Below are 19,756 nucleotides of genomic sequence, written 5' to 3'. Positions count from 1 at the left end.
TCAGCATGTATATTGACATAAGATCTTGTGTTAAAAAAACTTCCTTGTGGTATGGTAGGCCCTCATTTGTTTAAATAAATGTAATGCTAATTGTCAACTTTCAGAAACTACTTGAAGTCATCATAGTTTAAGTTATACATAACACTTGTTAGTCACATGTTAGCCATATGTTGGTTAGGAAAATAAAAAGTGAAAAAAAATTTTAAATAAAAAAAAATTTTTAAAAAGAAATAAAAAGTCGAAGTTTTTGTTCATGCTTTCCTAAATCAGTCAAAATGAACAGTTAAGTGAAGTAACTTTTCTTTAGTTTAGTAACTATTGAAATAACATCTCATTTATTCACCATAGTTATGTGCATTGCTTAAATAAAGAAGCATTCACTACCTCCTGGGGTAGGCTATTCTATTTTAGGATTGTACTTACTGCTATGACTTTTTCCCCTATTTTGAATTGCAATCTATCCATTGATCCTATTTCTGTTCTTCCTACTCCCTCCCCCTCAAAAAACAGCCAAATATCCATCATCCCTACCCTTAAAACAAGGTCTTAAAACTTTTTTTTTTTAGTGAGGCAATTGGGGTTAAGTGACTTGCCCAGGGTCACACAGCTAGTAAGTGTTAAGTGTCTGAGGCCGGATTTGAACTCAGGTACTCCTGACTCCAGGGCCAGTGCTCTATCCACTGCACCATCTAGCTGCCCCTAAAACTTTTATCTAATTATTTTAATACTAGTATGACATGGTTTGTGGTCCCATCACAAAAAGATTGTCCTCTGTTGGAAATACTCTGTCATTCAAGGTATTAATAAAACAGGATAAAGAGCAAGATTCTTAAGTACTTTGCTAGAACCAGATTCAAGTTCCTCTGACGAGTGGCTTTGACACGGGGAAAGTCATGTAACCTCTCAGTGTTATTCGAAACATCTTTCCTAAGGCTATAGTTTAGTGCCAACCTGCCTGGGCAAGAAGGGAGTGTCTTCGACTGGGAGTTTTCTATCCCTAGTAGCCCTTCTCAGGCTTGCCATTTAGATTTTCTACCCCTGACTTATCTTTTCTCTGTGTTTGAAAATGGTTCCTCTAAAGTGTGGAGTGATGTAGTAGAAATCTAATCCAATAAGCATTTTAATGCCTATTGCATGAAGGGCACTGGAATAGGCATCCATGATGAAAGGCCCTGGCTTCACTTTTTTTTTTTAAGTGAGGCAACTGGGGTTAAGTGACTTGCCCAGGGTCACACAGCTAATAAGTGTCAAGTGTCTGAGGCCGGATTTGAACTCAGGTACTCCTGATTCCAGGGCCAGTGGGTGCTCTATCCACTGTACCACCTAGCTGCCCCCCCTGGCTTCACTTTTAAGGAAATGAAGGATGCCAAGAGACCCGAGTTAAAATTTCAATTTAAAAATTATGTGACCATGGGCAAATCACTTAAACCTTCAGCCCTAGGTTTCTTACCTGTAAAATCGTCATAAAAGTTGTACTACCTCCAAACATGTTATTAGGAAAGCACTTTAAGTTTGAAGCAATGTAAAAAAAAGTAATTATCTGACAATACATGTTAGATTATCCCCACGTTTGACTTAAAAGATACAAGACAGACTCGGACTCAACATTTTAAAAAATATTCTTCTATTTATTTCATAGCAGTCTTCAGCCTATGAGACTTCACTCCTAGTCAGATTAATTCCTTATAAATAGCCTAATTTGTTGTTGTTTTTTGTTTTTTTGCAGGGCAATGAGGGTTAAGTGACTTGCTCAGGGTCACACAGCGACTAAGTGTCAAGTGTCTGAGGCCGGATTTGAACTCAGGTACTCCTGAATCTAGGGCCGGTGCTTTACCACTGCGCCATCTAGCTGCCCCAATAGCCTAATTTTTTAGCTCTTGATTTTCTTCATTGTTCTATACTTTCTAAAATAAAAATAAAAAACTCGTTACTCTCAACCCTATTCTACGTGCTTGCAGTTTACCCAGAAACTGACTTCTACCTAATTATTTAATCTTTTTAAATATATGTACTGTCATCATTGTGTCTTAAAAGTCAGTGTGGGAGGCAGGTGGCACAGTGGATAAAACACCAGCCTGAATTCAGAAGGACCCGAGTTCAAATCCAGCCTCAGATACTTGACACTAACAATGTGACCCTGGGCAAGTCACTTAACCCTCATTGCCCCACCCAAAAAAAAAAAAGTGTGCTACCAATACTTATTTCAAAGCCTCTTTTTAAAATCTAACCTTAGAATTTTAATTTAAAGGGGAAAAGTCAATTATAAATTTTATCTTCTGCTAGCTGGTTTAATTTTCATGGTCGTATTTTTTGTCTTCTACTTAGTCATCATTATCAATCATTTTACAAAAATATCAAAGCATAAGTAGGACAAGCTATCAAATTTAAACTTTATTTTAGACACAGGAAACATCAAAACTTTTCATTTTATACACTATGTACAAATTAACAAGCTGCTATAGAATTTACAGAAATATACATTCATTTTTTAAAGATGGAATTTCACTGTCAAAGCACCACATCACTTCATGATTAAGAAACAGTCTGCTACAACTTGGTGTCCATCAGAACATTACCATCCTTATCTTTAATTCTTACTCGACCAGAGATATACTTTGTTTCTTGGTGGCCATTGGAATATACAGTCTTAATGGTGCCATCTGGATATTCTCGTCTCTTAAACTGGGGAGTATGAAGTTCTCTTTGGCCATTGTTAAATTCTATTATTTTGTTGCCATCTCTGTTTAAAAAAAAATTGTGAATTTAGTAACACTTCTCTTCCTGTTACATAGAAGCTGCTGCTACCTCAAACCAATAACAGTGTTAGCTCTCAATTTTTCTTCTCCATCTTTGTCTTCAGTGGATGGTTGCCTCCCATTCCCCTGCCCCCTCAAATAACCAGGCCAAGATTCAGCCCTCTCTTCCCTTTACAAACCTTGCATGCATCTATCTTCACTGTTTGAATTACAAGGTGTGGATAATTTCCTAATATTCAGCTCTACCCCTAATGTTACAAAGCTCCTTTTGCCTCTGTGCTTGATGCCCTGCTGAAATTCAAAATGTTAAACTAAGCTTATTTACCATATCTCCTTCACAAGCTCCCTGGTTTTACTAGGCTCAAGCCTTAAAATGGCTGTGCCCTTTATTTCCCACACCTACTTAATAATTTTTTTTTTAACTGTAGGAACTGACCTTTCAGTTTTGATCATCTCTGTCCAGACCTCTCTTCTAATCTCACACTTTCATTATTACCACATGCACCTACCATGATCTTCATGACATTTCTGTATCTACCTAGTCTATACCTACTATAAAACTACAATAATGCCTATCATTTATCACATCAGATTCTAATCATGCCAACTGTTAGGTCATCCTGTCATACATACAAACCTCCTCTTCCTAGGCTGACTTACCTACCTTTAAGCCTCCCTTATCTAATATCTGACTAAATGACAGTATTATCCGGAAGCAGTGATAGGAGTTTATCATTGCCTTCTACAGTCATATGATGCTTTTGTGCACTGTTACACAGAAAATTTATTTGGATCATGGGATATGATATATATGTAGTTTTTTTCAATTAGACTGTCAGCTAGCTCTAAGTCTGTTAGGGTAAAGGTGCTGTCTGATATTTGCAATATATCTTAACCCAGTCAACATCTGACACACAGAAAATAGATTTACAAATCTGTTGTAGATGGGACGGGAATGAAATTGTGTATAAGAAAAGCCAGAGTATATTATTTAAAACTACTACTGGATTTAAGCAAGTCTTACTGTTGTACTCGAACAATGGTACCATCTGGGAAAATGCTCTCTTCTCTCCCGTCTTCAAATAAATTTTTAATGGACTGGTCAGGAAATGTAATTTCTTTTCTTCCATCTGGAAAATGCTTTTCTGGTGAAAAAAATATATACACACATATAAATATACACATACATAGTGTGTATATATAGTATAGTATCTATATAAAGTATAACATGAACTTGAATTACTTTTGAGAATAGATAAGAGTGGAGAAGGAATTGGGAGAAAAATCACAATTTTCACCTATTTGTCCACTTGAGAAATGTAAAACCTCTAGTCCGTCTGGATAAGTGGTATGAGTGGTCTGAGTAGCAGCATAGTAGTAAATCTGTAAAGGAGAAAAAATAGTTTATTTTGCTAGTACTGTGTGTGGGGTCTGTGTATGCACACAGATATAAAAACATATACATCTACACAAACATCTATATGAGGTGTGTGTATGTATTACATATAAAGAGATAGAAAACATCTATGGAAACATACCACTCTTTCATCTGGCATGACTTTTTTCACGTCCCCATTGAAAAAAGTAATGATGATAGTTTTTCCATCTGAACTCACTTCTTTCCGAGTTCCATTTGGAAATAAAATAACATGGCACCCACTTTTTAAAACTTTTTCAACCTAAACAAACAAAAAAAAAAGATAAAGGCAGATTTTATTCCATGTACAGATGATCATGGCAATATTCTAATTCTGAAATTATAAAAACACCTGTTGAAATTCTCATTCTCTGATCATAAGACCTGGAGCTGGAAATGGCCTCAGAGCTATCATACAATCTCTTATGTAACAAATTAAAAATCTAAAGTCCAAATGATTTTATGAGCATATAGATAGTAACTGACAAAACTATTATATAAACTTGGATCTTCTAATATCGAAAAAGTGTCAACACTAGACCACATGGTTCAGGTTATTTCCCATTTCCAGAGCTGTCCAAAATAGTAATGAGAGGGGCCCAAAAGGTAATGAGTTAGTTTTCAATCGCTAAAAGGTCTTAAGGAATGTTGTGGAGATTGTCTTTTCATTTATAGGTTGGACCAGATTACTTCTGAGGGCCCTTGTAATTCGAAATGTCTATGACTCACAATTCCCAACTACTTTCCCTCATTCTCCATAGTGATCTGTGGTCTGCTACCCTTGAAGGCCAGACTGAAATGAATCTAGCATCTGCCTTGGGCTGCCTTGACCCTGGAAAGCCCATGGTACCTGAGGGGGAACAGAAGGTTTGGTTCCTGGCTATCATGCACAATAAAGGGTTGTAATGTTCCTAAGAGTACATGGTTTTCTGTTTTATATCTAGAACTATATATGTTTGGCTATGCCATATTTCTTGTTTAATAATACAGAAACTACTAGCTGTGTGACCCTGGGCAGGTCACTTAACCCCCATTGCCCTGCAAAAAAAAAAAAAAAATACAGAAACTATGAAAAGGAAGCTGTGTAATCATTTCCCATTTTTGTTTTTTAAAATACTCCTTCCTATTTGTTTTACCTCCTGAATCTCTTGAAACAGTAAATTTACATAGGTTATCATGATAAAACGTGCACTTGATAGAAGAGGTACAGATTGAGAAATACATTTTTTGTACACAGACAATGTCAGAATGGATTTGTTTATGTACTACAAAGATTTTGTTTTTCTTTTCCCCTCACCTCCTAAAGCGGGGGGGGGGGGGAGGCGGCGGCCATCATGGTACACCTAGATGTTTATTAGTTATGACTTGAGACTGCCACTTGCTTTATCTAGACTACATGGTCAAGCAGTTCTTCCCCTACTTGCTCCCCTACAACCTCATAAGCACTTCATCTTTTTTTTTCCATAAAATATTTTATTATTTTCCAGTTACATTTAGAGATAGTTTTCAACATTTGTTTTTATAAGATTTCTAGTTTCAAATTTTTCTCCCTTCCTCCCCAACACAGCAAGTAATCTGATATAGTTTATATATGTACAATCATATTAAACATATTTCTGCATTTGTTATGTTATGAGAGAAGAATCAGAGCAAAAAGGAGAAATCTCAAAAGAAAAACAACAAAAAATAGAAATAGTATGGTTCCATCTGCATCCAGATTCAATAGTTCTTTTTTTTCTGGATTTGGAAAGCATTTTCCATCATGAGTCCTTTGGAATTATCTTGGACCATTGTATTGCTGAGAAGAATAAAGTCTATCACAGTTGATCAACACAATGTTGTTGATACTGTGTACAATGTTCTCCTGGTTCTGCTCATCTCACTAATCATCAGTTCATGCAAGTCCTTCAGGTTTCTCTGAAATCTGCCTGCTCATAATTTCTTACAGCACAATAGTATTCCATTACATTCATATACCACAAATTGTTCAGCCATTCCCCAATTGATGGGCAACCCCTCAATTTCCAATTCCTTGCCACCACAAAAAGAGCAGCTATAAATAATTTTGTACATGTGGGTCCTTTTCCCTTTTTTATAATCTCTTTAGGAAAAAGATCTAATAGTGGTATTGCTGGGTCAAAGGGTATGCACAATAAGCACTTCATCTTAAAAATATGTTTAAGTAAAAGGATGTCTTTCTCTGCTTATGGAAGTCAATTTTTATTCACATAATTTTAGTTAAGATTGGAAAGAAGAGAGAATTAGGTTGGAGGGGATACAAGATCAAAGATAATTTTCAAACTGGTAGAAGCAGAATGATTATAATTGAGGCAACCTCAGGAACTGATGCAAAGTACAGTAAGCAAAACCAGAAAAAAAAATTTTTTAAATGAATGCAATGAAATTACAATGACCAAGCTTAGACTAAGATAAAATATTTTAAAAGGCATGGAACTACAACTGTGAAACATTGCATATAAACTTACACTTCCAATGGATTATAGTTTGGAAAAACAGTGGTTTTTTGTTTTGTTGTTCCTATAAGGAAAGAGTGGCACTCTGGGAGGGTTAGGGAAGAGAAATATATTGGGGAACAACATAGGCGAGGAAACTTTATTTCTTGAAGTGAACATCTATTTGTTATATGAATTTGCTTTTAATATGGACAACATATCTTTCATTTACTCTAATTTGAAGACATTTTTAGTATGCTAACACCCATTATGTACTTCATTGTTCTCTATGTGAGACCTCATTTTTTTAAGTCTTAAGAGATTTTAGTGTTTTGTACTAAAACATGGTTAAAATTTACAGAGGATCCTCATTAGAAAAGCTATACACTTTTTCCCACCTCTGGTTTCTTCCCCTTTTTAATCATGGGCTAAACTCACTGATCAATATTTATTCTGTAATTCTCAATAATTCATGGTAGAACATAAATTCTTTAGGTTATCCATCCAACTATGTCAAAAGCTAGGAGGAAAACCTCTTCACTTTGTGTTTCTTGGGTATATAGTTAGCCCAAATACTTGAATGATTATGGTTCTCTTTCAGAAGGCACTGTTATGGTCCAAGGTTTGATGCAATCACACAACCTTAATCTACAAATCGGCATCTGGGGGACCTTCCCATCCAAAGGAAGTCCTTCAAAATTTGAGTCTTTGCTGGTTTTCCATCACAGTGGTGCATGTCTGTAGCAAGCATATATCTTTTATGTTTTTCTGATATTGACAATTAAAGAATTAAACAGTGTTCTCTCATTTGTTATATGTTTTGAGGAATCATTAATAATTTTATGTATGAACAAAATACAACTTTTTGGAAGGGACCTTTTAAGTTGGCATTTTTGCTCTACTAAATCAATTTTCTTTTAAAATCCACAATCATTCATTTTTTAGTTGTGTAATCAAGATGTGATTTTTTTTCTAATATTAACAAAGTCAGATAGTCAAATATTTAAGCCTTTCCTATGTGCCACTATGCTAAGGATACAAAGGCAAAAAGACAGCCCCTGTCCTCAAGAAATTCTTATTTCTCCTGAGGGAGACAACATGGAAACAACTGTGTATATACAAGATATACACAGCATAAATTAAGAGGCAATCTCAAAAGGAAGGTAGGGGGAAGGATCAGAAAAGGCCTTATGCAGAAGGTGGGATTTGAGCTGTCGAATGAGATCTGAGAACTTTTTCATGCCTTCAGAATCTTCATCATCTTAGTTACATCTTATGAATCAATCCCCATTTGTCATCTTCAGCACATCTCCTTGTTGTATGTTAGCGCTAATCCAGCTGTCACTTTGCCATTCTTGATGGTGAGGAAAGCTTGATATAAAAACGTTTGCAGCTCTTTTTTTTACCTTTACACTATTCTAATTTCACCCTTAGATGACTTTCCTTAGTAGGATCTCTTACTGATTCTACTGTTTCTTTCTACTCAGTAATACTCAATCTTCTACCATTCTTCTTAAAACTTTACAAAACAAGGTAATATTCCTCTCAGTCTGGAAAGTAAGTTAACTGTTTGCTAATAAAGGCATTTGAGGCTCATTTGGTGTCTTTGTATCTCTATCAGTAACACATCTGTGTGAAATTACTAAAGTTTCATCCTTCCATTATTAATTTTTTATCATCCAAAAATTGACTGACTTGGTCAGGATTGAGTTATTTCAATTGCATGACTTCTCCCCCCATTTCTATTCTTCTAGAGCTAACATGAATTTTATTTAGTGTTCTGAGCTGTACACAGCTGTATCAGCAATGAAAATGTCATATCCTGTCTGTTAAAATGAAATTAATTTAATTTTTTGTGATATGTGGTGATTATGTTCTTCATGCAGCAGTTCTTCTCTTGAAAAAAAAATGTTTATGAAATGTCAGCACAGGACCTTACTCTGTGTAAGGCTTTGATCAAAACACAGAATAAACCAGAGATTTTCTAGAGCTATATTACTTTTCTTCCTTCTAGCTATTCCTTGTCTTGGAATTGAAATCACAAAATATATTGATTAAATTTGGAGGCTCTGAGTTTTTGTATTATTTCTCTACCATTTCATCATCTGGAACAGACAATGGTATAAATACATCACAATTTCTTTATGGCATTCTTTCTTCTATTGGGAGGGGCGGGGCAGTGAGGGTTAAGTGACTTGCCCAAAGTGTCAACTGTCTGAGGCCGGATTTGAACTCAGGTCCTCATGAATCCAGGGCCAGTGCTTTATCCACTGTGCCACCTAGCTGCCCCCTCTTTCTTCTGATACTAGGAATAAGCATTGCCATACAAGATAATCAGATATTTGAAGCAATGGTCTTCCTTGTTCTTTGGGTACAGGATAAAACCAACTGTGCCATCACTGTAAGAAAAATTAATCAGCCATTCTTCTACTTCACTGCAACTTCCTTTTTTCTGCTTTGTTGTAAAGAATGTCAAGATTGATACAGTTCAGTTTCTCCATTAGTCATGCTTGGCTGTTAGTCATTAGAAAAAGGATTTCATATAAAGGAGTGCCAACTTCTAAGATCCTAAGAGGATAGGGACTGTTACATTTTTCTTCAAATTCCCAGAGCCAGCAGAGAGCTTGGCACATAGTAGGTGCTTAATAAATGTTTTCTGATTAGCACCCTCAGTCCCCTGTTCCCACACCATCAATGCAGAAGCAGAAGGGATTTACAAAGGACTAAAGGCCATTTTGTATTTGTTTTGTGGAGGGCTAGGACCAAAGAATTATATAACCAACTGGCCAACCTACTGGTGCTGAGCTGCTCCATGTCTTCAGAAAGTAGTTTGTTTTGCCAAGACCACACTCAAAGTTTTCCCAGTGTAGAACCTACCATATTATGAATTCAGGTAGAATATCATATAAACTCATACTCTGATACCTCATCTTAGGTTTATACATGTCTTAAAATGTTTTAAGTGTTGTTTTATAAAAGGTGAGAGAGGAGTAGACTTATTCTAGATAGCTACAACAGAATTAGAACAAATACATAAAAGTTAAAGGAGCTTTGAAACATAAGTTGGGGGTGGGGAACCTTATTAAGTGTTAAACTTCCTATCCTGAAGGCTAAGAGGTTATATGATTACTTATTAGAGATATTATAGATAGATAGTATTCCTGATTTGGATGGAAGACTAGACCTCTAATTTGATAAATTACACCTCTTAAGTTGCAATAACATTGTTTTTACCATCACCAAGAATCTTTTTCAGTTTTCATTAAGAAGAGTTAGAGCTGTGCATAGCACTTAATTCTTTATTCTCAGAGATACCTCTACTCTTTCTTTCCTCAAATCTTTAATGAGCTATTGCTGACAATTATAGCAGGAGAGATGATAGAAATAAATATGGTAATTAGCCCTCACTTTTCTTCAGCAGATGGACAGGGATTCAGACTTTTAAGAAAATCATAGTTTTCATAAAATCTTACCTTTCCATCGGGATGACTAATTTCTCCATGAATTTCTTCTTCTTGTACTTTAGAATCAGGAACAGGGCATGTCAGTGGTTCAGATATTTCACTGGGTATGAACTATAAAAAAAAAAATAAGACCATCAGTAAAATATCACATAGGGAAAGGAATAAGTACATACACACACGTGGGTATAGATACATATGTATAGACACAGATTTTATATATGTATGAATATCCCATTTGATCTTCCCTGGAATGTAAATAATGACATCTTTGTTGTACAGTTGAGGAAACTGAGCCAGATACATTAAATTGTACATTCATTCTTCCTATCATCCATCGATATTATATTTCTATATTGATGAACTCTGAAATTCTTTTATTTGATCATAATATTTTATCATTCCATCTTTCCCTATCACCAGTTATTATACTCTGCTTTTGCCTCCTTTGCTACTATCCATGCACTACTGAATGGAGCTGGAAAAAGTATAAAAATACTACACAGCTGACTAGGTCCACTACAGATTTATGTTCTCTACTCACAACAGGGCTTTCATAATAGCAAGGCAATCATTCTAGTCCTATGATTTGTTTGCAACTGGATGTGTCACGGTAGCTGTTCCAAACCTAGTCTTTCCTTAACCTTCCCATCACATACCCTTCTCCATACCTTTTGAGACCACCTCACCTCATTACACTGAAGAAATAAAGCCAGGGTCCTCTGTCAAGAGCTCTTCTCCCCTTCTTCATCTCATATCCCTTTGATTTCATTTCCCCATTGCCAGCTTCCTAAATTCTGTCTCTGATAAAGATTAGGCCTTTCTTGCCAAGGCCAACCCTTCTATGTGCAGCCTTGAGCCCATCTGCTCATTCATCTCCAGATTGCCCTCATCCTCATGTTCTTAAATCTTCGATGTTTCCTCTCTACTGACTCCTACCCTTCTGCCTACAAACATGTTCAAGTCTCTTTCGTCCTCAAAAAACCCTCACCTGACCCTACCATCCTAGTGAACTAACCCTTCCCCTTCTCTATAAATTTTTGATAAATCCATCTACATTATCTCGATTTCCTTTCCTCTCCCACTCCTGAACTCTACCACCTGGCTTCCAACCTCCTCATTCAACTGAAACTGCTTTCTACAAAGCTGGCGGTGATCTCTTCATTGCCTAACCTAATGTTTCTAAATCCCCATCCTTGACCTCTTTGCAGCATGTAACACTCCTAATCACCTCCTGCTGAATACTCTTTGCTTCTCTTCATCCTACTCACTATTATGTCTTCTCCTGTCTGAATACTATTTCTTAGTTAGCTTTGCTAGTTCTTCATCCTTATCAGCTCTTAACTGTGGAAGTCCCCTAAGGTTCTGCCCTGGACCCTCTTCCCCTTCCTCAATAGTTATTTTTCTCAGCTGTCCATTTGTTAGCAATATTTGGGGGTTCTTTAAGAATCCTGATTGATAGTGTCAAATTGTAGCTCACATTTATATAACCCTTTTGAGGTTTTTCTCTATGCTATATCACTTAGTGACCTCATCACTTCCAATGCGTTTAGTTATCTCTGTGAAAGGGATTCCCAAATCTGTATATCTAGCTCTAGTCTTTGACCTCCACAATGGACATTTCAATTCACCCATGTCCAGAACATAACTTGTATCTTTTTCCCCAAAAACCCTCTCCCTTCTGAACTTAGCTATTATTATCAAAAGTACCACTGTTCTCCTGGTCTTCCAAGTTCACACAGCCACTACCTCCTTCATTCTTATTGACCCCAAATATCCAACAGGTTTACAAATCTTATCATTTCTACCATCATGTACCTACATCTCATATATATCCTTTTCTCTCCACTCATATAGCCACCACATTAGTTCAAGTCCTCATCTCTCACTTGGACTATAGTAATAGTCTTTTAATTAGTCTCTCTGCCTCAGGTTTCTTCCCCATTTCAATCTATGCTCCAGTCAGCTGCCAGTGGTTTTCCTACAGTGTACCTGTAAATGTGTCCCTGGAGCTCAGTAAACTCCAGTGGCATCATCTCCAAAATAAAATTTAAAGTACTCTCTTTTGGCATTTAAGGCTCTTCATAACCTGACCCCTTCCTACCTTTCCAGTGACTTTCCCTACTCCTATCCCCACACTCAACAGTCTAGCAATACTGGCTTGATGTTCCTCAAATATGGCACTCCATCTCCCAACTCTGGTTGTGCTTACAATGCACTCAACCTCCTCATCTCTACCTCTTGACATTGCTGGCTTCTCTCAAGGCTCAGCTCAACAGGCAGCTTTTCAAGGAGGCTTTTTTTAGTCAACTCCATCACCAAAGCCTTCCACTCTCTAAGATTACCTTCCTTCTGCTCTATATTTAGTGTATGTAGGCATTTATTTCTATGGTACCCTCCACGTTATGATGTAAGCTCCTTATAGGCAGGGACCATTTTTGTGTTTTTGCCTTGCTTTGCTTCAGTGCTTAGGACAGTACTTGGAACGTATTAAGAACTCAAAAAAATGCTTGATTAAAGATAAATTTTTTAAAGCCTCAGCTGAACCCTTTATTCACTTATCCACCTAATCATTTATCTCTTTAGCCACTATTTTTTTTTTATTTTCAAGGCAGATAGGTAAGGGGATTAATTCCAACACCAATTAATTTATATCTACATGCATTAAAACATTAAGCTACTATGAAATTCACCTGTCCTTTATCTGAATTACTGAGATCATGAATAGGTGCTGATTTTGGTCTCCGAGGCAGATTTCCTGTTTTTACCAAAAAAAAAAAAAGTTACATTAAAAATAAAGTTGGTAACATTTAAAAGTCTCCTTTCAATTAAAATAGGCTCATATCAGATACATGTACTTTTTTTTAGAATAGAATTTTATTTTCCAAAATATATGTAAAAACAAAATTTTAACATCAATTTTTTTAAAACTTTGTGTTCCAACTTCTTCTGCCCCTCCATCCCCACCCCCCCACCCACAAGAATGCAACCAATTCAAAATAAGTTATACATGAGTAGTCATGGAAAAATTCCCATATTAGCTAGTTATGAGAGAAAACAGTCAAAAAAAACAAAACTTCAGATTAAGGAATTGTCAAAGAGGAAAAGAAAAAAGATTTTTTTTAATGTGTTTTCATCTGTTTTCAGATACTATCAGTTCTTTCTCTGCAGATGGGCTGCAATCTTCATAAGTCCTTCAGGGTTATATTGGATCATTATCTTGCTGAAAATAACCACATGCTTCCCAGCAGATCATCTTAAACTATTGCTGTTATTTTGTATATAGTACATTTCACTCTGCTTCAGTTCATGTAGGTCTTTCCAGGTTTTTCTGATAGTATCCTGTTCATTATAACCTGTATACAGTACCTTAAGCTTGACAGAAAATTTTCTTCATAAAAGCCCAGCAAAGTAGGTACCGTACGTTTTTCCATTATAATCAATCATCATAACTATTTCCCCTTCCCATGACGTTTACTCTATCTTCTTTTTACCTATTCCTCCTCAGACTTCTGACTATCCTCTCCCTCGCTCTGCACTCCCTTTTTTCACCCTTCCTTCTGTTTTCTAGCTAAACTGTCTACAATTTCTAATGAGTGGTCGCCAATAAATTATAAGCTTTAGCAAGAGTTAGACTTTTAAGCATTTATTAAGGAGAATAAGAATTTGGTAAAGAGAGAAAGAAAGGCCTATATTCATCTATCTATTAAAGGGAGAGCGCATTTCTCACTCTGCTCTCCACCAGAGTCCACAGGAAAAAAGCGCCCGAGTCAGAGCACCAGGCTCCCCCTTCTTCCTCCCACAAGCAAACATCACTTCCTGTCGCCAAGAAAAGATGCATGGTCTTGCCCTCAAAGACCTTCACCTCATGGGTGGAGCTCTTCTGCAGTAAGTCTCCAGCAGGTGGCATCATTCCAATCATTACACTTCCTTATCCTCTTCCCCTCCTACTTCCCCCTGCAGGGTTAAATAGATTACTCCTCCCAATTGGGTATGAAAGCTATTCCCTCCCTGAGCCCACTCCAGTGAGATCAGAGTCCCTGAGCTAATTCTGTGTTCTAAATTTTTCTTTCTTCCTCCCTCCCTCCTCCACCCTCCCTATGAGATCAAGCAATTCAATATGTCATACTGGTGAGTTAATGCAGAACAACATCTTCCTTAAAAGTGTTCTGCTTTGGGGGCAGCTAGGTGGCGCAGTGGATAGAGCACCAGTCCTGAAGTCAGGAGGACCTGAGTTCAAATCCGGCCTCAGACACTTAACACTTACTAGCTGTGTGACCCTGGGCAAGTCACTTAACCCCAATTGCCTCACCAAAAAAAAAAAAAAGTGTTCTGCTTTTTACTGCTCTCTCTCCCGATCTGCCCTTTCCTCCTTCCCTTCTTTCCCCCCTCCCCTTTTCTCCTTCCCCCTACCCAGGGCAAAAATATATTACTATACCTACTTGAGTATGTATGTTAGTCCTTCTTTGAGCCAATTCTGATGATATTAAGGTTCACTCACTCCCCAACTCCTTCCCCCTCTTCTACTCTCCTCCATAAGCTTTTTTCTTGTTTCCTTCACGTGAACTACCTCTCCCCAGACCATCTCTCCCCTTCTCCCTCCCCCAGTTTGTTCCTCCTACCCCTCAACCCTATTTTAATGATGTCATCGTGGATTAGTTAGGTGGCACAGTGGACATAGTACCAGCCCTGGACCCAGCAGGCCCTAAGCCCAAATCCAGCCCTAGACATAAGACACCCCACCCTGTCTGCCCTACAAAGAACAAAACATAAATGCTTTACAGATATTATCCCTTCATATTCAGTTCAGACCTATCTTCTGTGAATTTCTTACTGAGATAGTTCTTATGATTTTGAAGTATTATCTTCCCATGTAGGAATGTAAACAGTTTGATCTTTTAATATCCCTCATGAAGTTTTTTTCCTGTTTACCTTTTTATGCTTCTCCAGGGTCTTGTATTTGAAAGTCAAATTTTCTATTCAGTTCAGGTCTTTTCATCACAAATGCTTGAAAGACCTCTGTCATTGAAATCCCATTTTTGCCTTTGAAAGATTATACTCAGTTTTGCTGGGGACATGATTTTTGGTTGTAGTCCCAGTTCCTTTGCCCTCTGGAATATCATATTCCATGCCCTCTGATCCTTTAATGTAGAAGCTGCTAGATCTTGCTTTATCCTTATTGGAGATCCACAGTATTTGAATTCCTTTTTTCTAGCTGCTTGCAGTATTTTCTCCTTGACCTGGGAGTTCTGGAATTTGGCTATAATATTCCTGGAGGTTTTCCTTTTGGGATCTCTTTCAGGAGGTGATTGGTGGATTCTTTCAATTTCTATTTTAGCTTCTGCTTCTAGAATATCAGGGCAATTTTCCCTCACAATCTCTTGGAGGATGGTGTCTAAGCTTTTGTTTTGGTCATGGTTTTCAGGTAGTCCAGTGATTTTCAAATTGTCTCTCCTAGATTTATTTTCTAGGTCAGCTGTTTTTCCAAGGAGATACTTCACATTGCCCTCTATTTTTTCATTCATTTGGATTTGCTTTACTGTATCTTGGTTTCTCATAAGGTCACTAGCTTCCATTTGTTCAATCCTAATTCTTAGGCAGTTATTTTCATCAGTTTTTTAATCTCCTTTTCCATTTGGCTTTTCAAACTGTTGACTTTTTTCTCATGACTCTCCTGCATTGCTCTCATTTCCCTTTCCATTCTTTCCTCCCTTTCTCTACATCTTCTTTCTGTTTCTCCTACTTTCTCTTCAAAGTCCCTTTTGAGAGCTTCCATGGCCTGAGACCAGTTCATATTTTTCTTGGAAGCTTTGGATGTTGGAGCTTTGACCCTGTTATTATCTTCTTCTTCTGAGGTTGTATTGTCTACCTTTCCCCCAAAGAAGTTTTTGATGGTCTTCTGCTTTCTCTGCCTACTCATCCTGGCTTACTATTTCTTGGTTTTTAACTCCTTCTTAAAGACACACTGTTCAAGCTACAGCGTTGGGGGGGGGGGGGGTTCTCAGCCTGCCTGGCCTTGCTTTCATTTGATTTTAAACTCTCTACTGGAGGGTAGGGCTGCTTCTCGGCTCTGTTTCTGTTCCCAGGTGTTTTGGGTTGGGGGGGGGGGCAGGTTTTAATCTCACCTGGCCTGTTCTCAGGTCCAGAGATAACCTCAGACCTACTTCCTAAGCAACCAACCAGCAAAGCTTTCTGTGGTGTGGTTCTTAGCTTCTAATGAGCCTGCCTGCTCCCCTCCCCCACCTGGGCCTTCAGCCGCTCAGGATTTCTTCCTGGTTGCCCGCTGGGGTGGGACAGTCGAATCCTTCCCCAGTCCACTGGTACCCCTGCACTTACCCCCTGCCCCCCGGGTCAGCCGTTCAGCCCAACCGCGGGCTCAATTCCAGAAGATGCCAGTGCTGCAGCCGATTCAGAGGCACTGGGGCAAATTCCTCTGGCGGGTGTCTGGTGTGTTGGCCCGATTGCAGGTTTAGGCTTTATTCGTGGTCCAGCACAGCCCCCTGAAATCTATCTATAGCTGGAGAAAACTCTCAGCCCGTATTTTTGTGTGTTTTTCTGCCCCAAGGGTTCTTTTATTGCTATTTTTGCAGTGATTGTATCAGGAGCCCTGTGGGTTTAATGTCTTTCCTCCGCCATCTTGGCTCCGCCCCACCATGTACTCATTTTTTAAATCTTAAAATTAACTTTTTTGTCTCAATAGTGAGACATATTTGGCTTAAGCATCTTTAAAACTTTGGCATCTGACAATCATAGACTTAGAGCTGAAATGGACCTCAGAGATCACAACATCTAAAACCCTTATTTTAAGCTGAAGAAACTGAGGCCCAGAGAAGTGGCCAACAACAAACTTACTTATATAATACAAGTATGTGACAGTGATTCAATTGTCAGAACATCAACATCTAATTTAGAAAACTGGCAAAAATTCCTTCTTAAAAATTACCTTTGGGTAACAAAGCAGAAAAGTTGTTGGGATGATAGATAGCTTACATAAATTTCATAAACATCTTATGGAAGCATATATCACTGAAGACAATAAAACTACTTGGAAAACAAAGGTACCACAATGGGATAGTTAACCCTGCTTAAATACAACCATGGGCAGAGGGGTGGAGTTAGCCACCATTTAGCTTCACAATGTCTAAACCAGATTTATGACGAGCACTAGTGCTTTTTGTAATTGTTTTGTGGTTCCCTACTTAACACTCCTCTCTATGGCTGTTGATTTTTTTTCTGCCATGAGTTTCCATATAAATTAAGCAATTTTACTTTTAAAAATTAATAGTTTATTAATTTTATCTAGTTATGGAGAACCCCAAGTTGTAACCAGATCCAGACGACAGCAAATGAGACCTAGAAATCAATTTAAAGAATAACTAAGGCTCTTTCCAAAAACATTTAAGCAACAGATCTTCTTTTACAACTTAGCTGTTAACACCATTCTCCCTGCCTTTCCTGCAATGTCATAGGAATCTCCCATACTTCAAAAAAGGAAGTATTTATTCCAGGCTTTAAAAGACTATGAAAAAAACCTGATATGGTGACTTTCTATTTAAGTTTTTCTAGTTTTTTATATGCTATGCTAGGGCCAAGTTCATAGAATTTTAGTGCTGGAAGGGACTTTGTTGATCATTTAGTTCAAATCCCATCATTTTACAGATAAGAAACTAAAGCGTAAAGTGGTAAAAGAGCCTTGTGTTAGGTCCCAGAAGTGGTATCAGATCTAAGATTCAAACCCTTGTCATCTTGCTCTAAATCATGCACTGATTTTCCCAAAACCCTCCTGCATTTGTTTCTCTTCTCCCCAATTTGACAATAAGCTCCATAAGGCCAGAGACTGTCTTTCTCCCCTGTATTCCCCAGAGGAGCTAGCCTAGTGCATTGCACACAGCAAGTTCTGAATAAATGTCTATTCAATGAATGTTGCTAAACTTAAATAAGGGTGCTTTTCAAGTCTTTAAGTGGAATATGAGCTACAATTGTCAATCCATACACAAAGAACAAGGACAAGAACCAACTACTGACTTCCACACCTAATTTGTGATTTATTTTCCATTTAGTTAACTAGTAAATATAAGGAGAAGATGGTTTATGTCTGGGGGGGGAAAAAACCTAAAATACATGCAAAGCGGATCATCTTTTAAACTTTTCAGTTATAAAAATCTAAGTTTCCCTCCTAAGTCTTTAGGGGAAAAGGGGAGAGAACAAAACTTAAAATTTCATTTCATTTTTTCTCACATACACATTAGTACTCTCAGAATATTTAGCTGGAAACATATTAGGTTTCTTATAGCTTAACTGAGTAATCTTAGCAAATAATAAGGTTTTTAGCAGCTGCCCATTTGTTAGCAATATTTCTTTCAGAATCTTGATTATAACAATGTCTAATAACAGCTCACATTTATATAACCCTTTGGAGGTTCGCAAAGTCTTTTAGATACCCACTGCCTAATTTGAGCCCCACAAACCCTGGGAGGTAAGTGCTGCTGATATCCTCTTTTTTACAAATAAGGAAATTAAGAAGTCGAGTCGCTTCATGGCTAACACATGTCTGAGGCAAGATGTGAAGCCAGGTCTTGCTGACTCCAGCACTAGATACTTTGTGCCACACTGGCTCTCTAGATGAAGCAGATACAGCTACTCTTCTTTTTATGGTGCAAAACCTTCTTACAGGGCCCTCGGCAGCCATATAGTCCAAACCATCCATACTTTAAAAAGGTACAACCTATCTGACAATTGGTCATACAGCCTTTGCTTGAAGGCCTCCAATGAGGGAGAAACCATTTTCTCCCAAGAGAGTACACTTCACTTTTGAATGTTATAAATTGAATTGTTAAAAATTGTTACAAATTGTTTAATTGTTATAAAGTTTTTCCTTACTTCAAGAATATGTTTTTTTCTTTGCTGCTGGGGGCAAACAGAACAAATTTAATCCTTTTTCCAGTGAGAGACTTTCAAATATTTAAAGGCATATCTTCATATAGCCCTTTGCCATCCTAGTCACTGTACCCTAGATACTCTATAGCTCATAAATTTCCTTCCTAAAATATGGAACTGAAAACAAATTTCCAGATATAGTTGCAGAACATAGTAAGATGATAATCTTTCATTAGGCCTTAATCTGAATTTGATAAATTACACAATAATAATAATAGAGGGCAGCTAGGTGGCGCAGTGGATAGAACACCAGCCCTGGAGTCAGGAGTACCTGAGTTCAAATCCGGCCTCAGACACTTAACACGTACTAGCTGTGTGACCCTGGACAAGTCACTTAACCCCAACTGCCTCACTAAAAAAAACAAAACAATAATAATAATAATAGCTAACAGTGATATAGCATTCACTAGTTGCCATGCACTGTGCAAAGTGTTGTACAACTATCTCACTTGATTCTCACAACAACCCTGGTAGGTAGGTGCTATTATTATCCCCATTTTGCAGATAAGGAAACTGAGGCAGATAGCAGTTAAGTGACTGCACAGGGTCATGCAGCCCAAAAAAGAGTCTAAAAGGGAAGATTTAAAGTTAGGTCTTCTTGACTTTAGGCCCAGCTCTCTAACCACTACACCATCTAGCTCTGCCTCCATTCTTCTTTAAGAGATTTCAAAACTTTAAGGTAAGCAATGAAATGTATAAACCATCTTTTTTTAAACAATTTAAAGTTCAAGT

General features: G+C 37.5%; 1 protein-coding gene across 3 annotated transcripts in view; it reads right to left on the bottom strand.

Annotated features, from left to right (window-relative positions):
- Positions 1–2,409: 2,409 nt before the first annotated feature.
- CENPJ (centromere protein J) overlaps positions 2,410–19,756 on the bottom strand; it is a 54,615-nt gene continuing 37,268 nt past the window's right edge. For all 3 annotated transcript variants that reach the window (XM_043995206.1, XM_043995207.1, XM_043995208.1), the window contains 6 exons: positions 12,781–12,845; positions 10,100–10,201; positions 4,295–4,435; positions 4,055–4,139; positions 3,781–3,901; positions 2,410–2,740 (listed from right to left, as the gene is read on the bottom strand). In XM_043995206.1, coding sequence (XP_043851141.1) covers positions 2,548–2,740; positions 3,781–3,901; positions 4,055–4,139; positions 4,295–4,435; positions 10,100–10,201; positions 12,781–12,845 — 707 coding nt within the window. In that variant the 3' untranslated portion in view covers positions 2,410–2,547. The remainder of the gene's footprint in view (positions 2,741–3,780; positions 3,902–4,054; positions 4,140–4,294; positions 4,436–10,099; positions 10,202–12,780; positions 12,846–19,756) is intronic.

This window comes from Dromiciops gliroides, chromosome 3, assembly GCF_019393635.1.
Source record: "Dromiciops gliroides isolate mDroGli1 chromosome 3, mDroGli1.pri, whole genome shotgun sequence".
NCBI classification, from domain to species: Eukaryota; Metazoa; Chordata; class Mammalia; order Microbiotheria; family Microbiotheriidae; genus Dromiciops; species Dromiciops gliroides.
The sequence above is the reverse complement of the archived record's forward strand: the minus strand, read 5'-3'. Positions and strand labels throughout refer to the sequence as shown.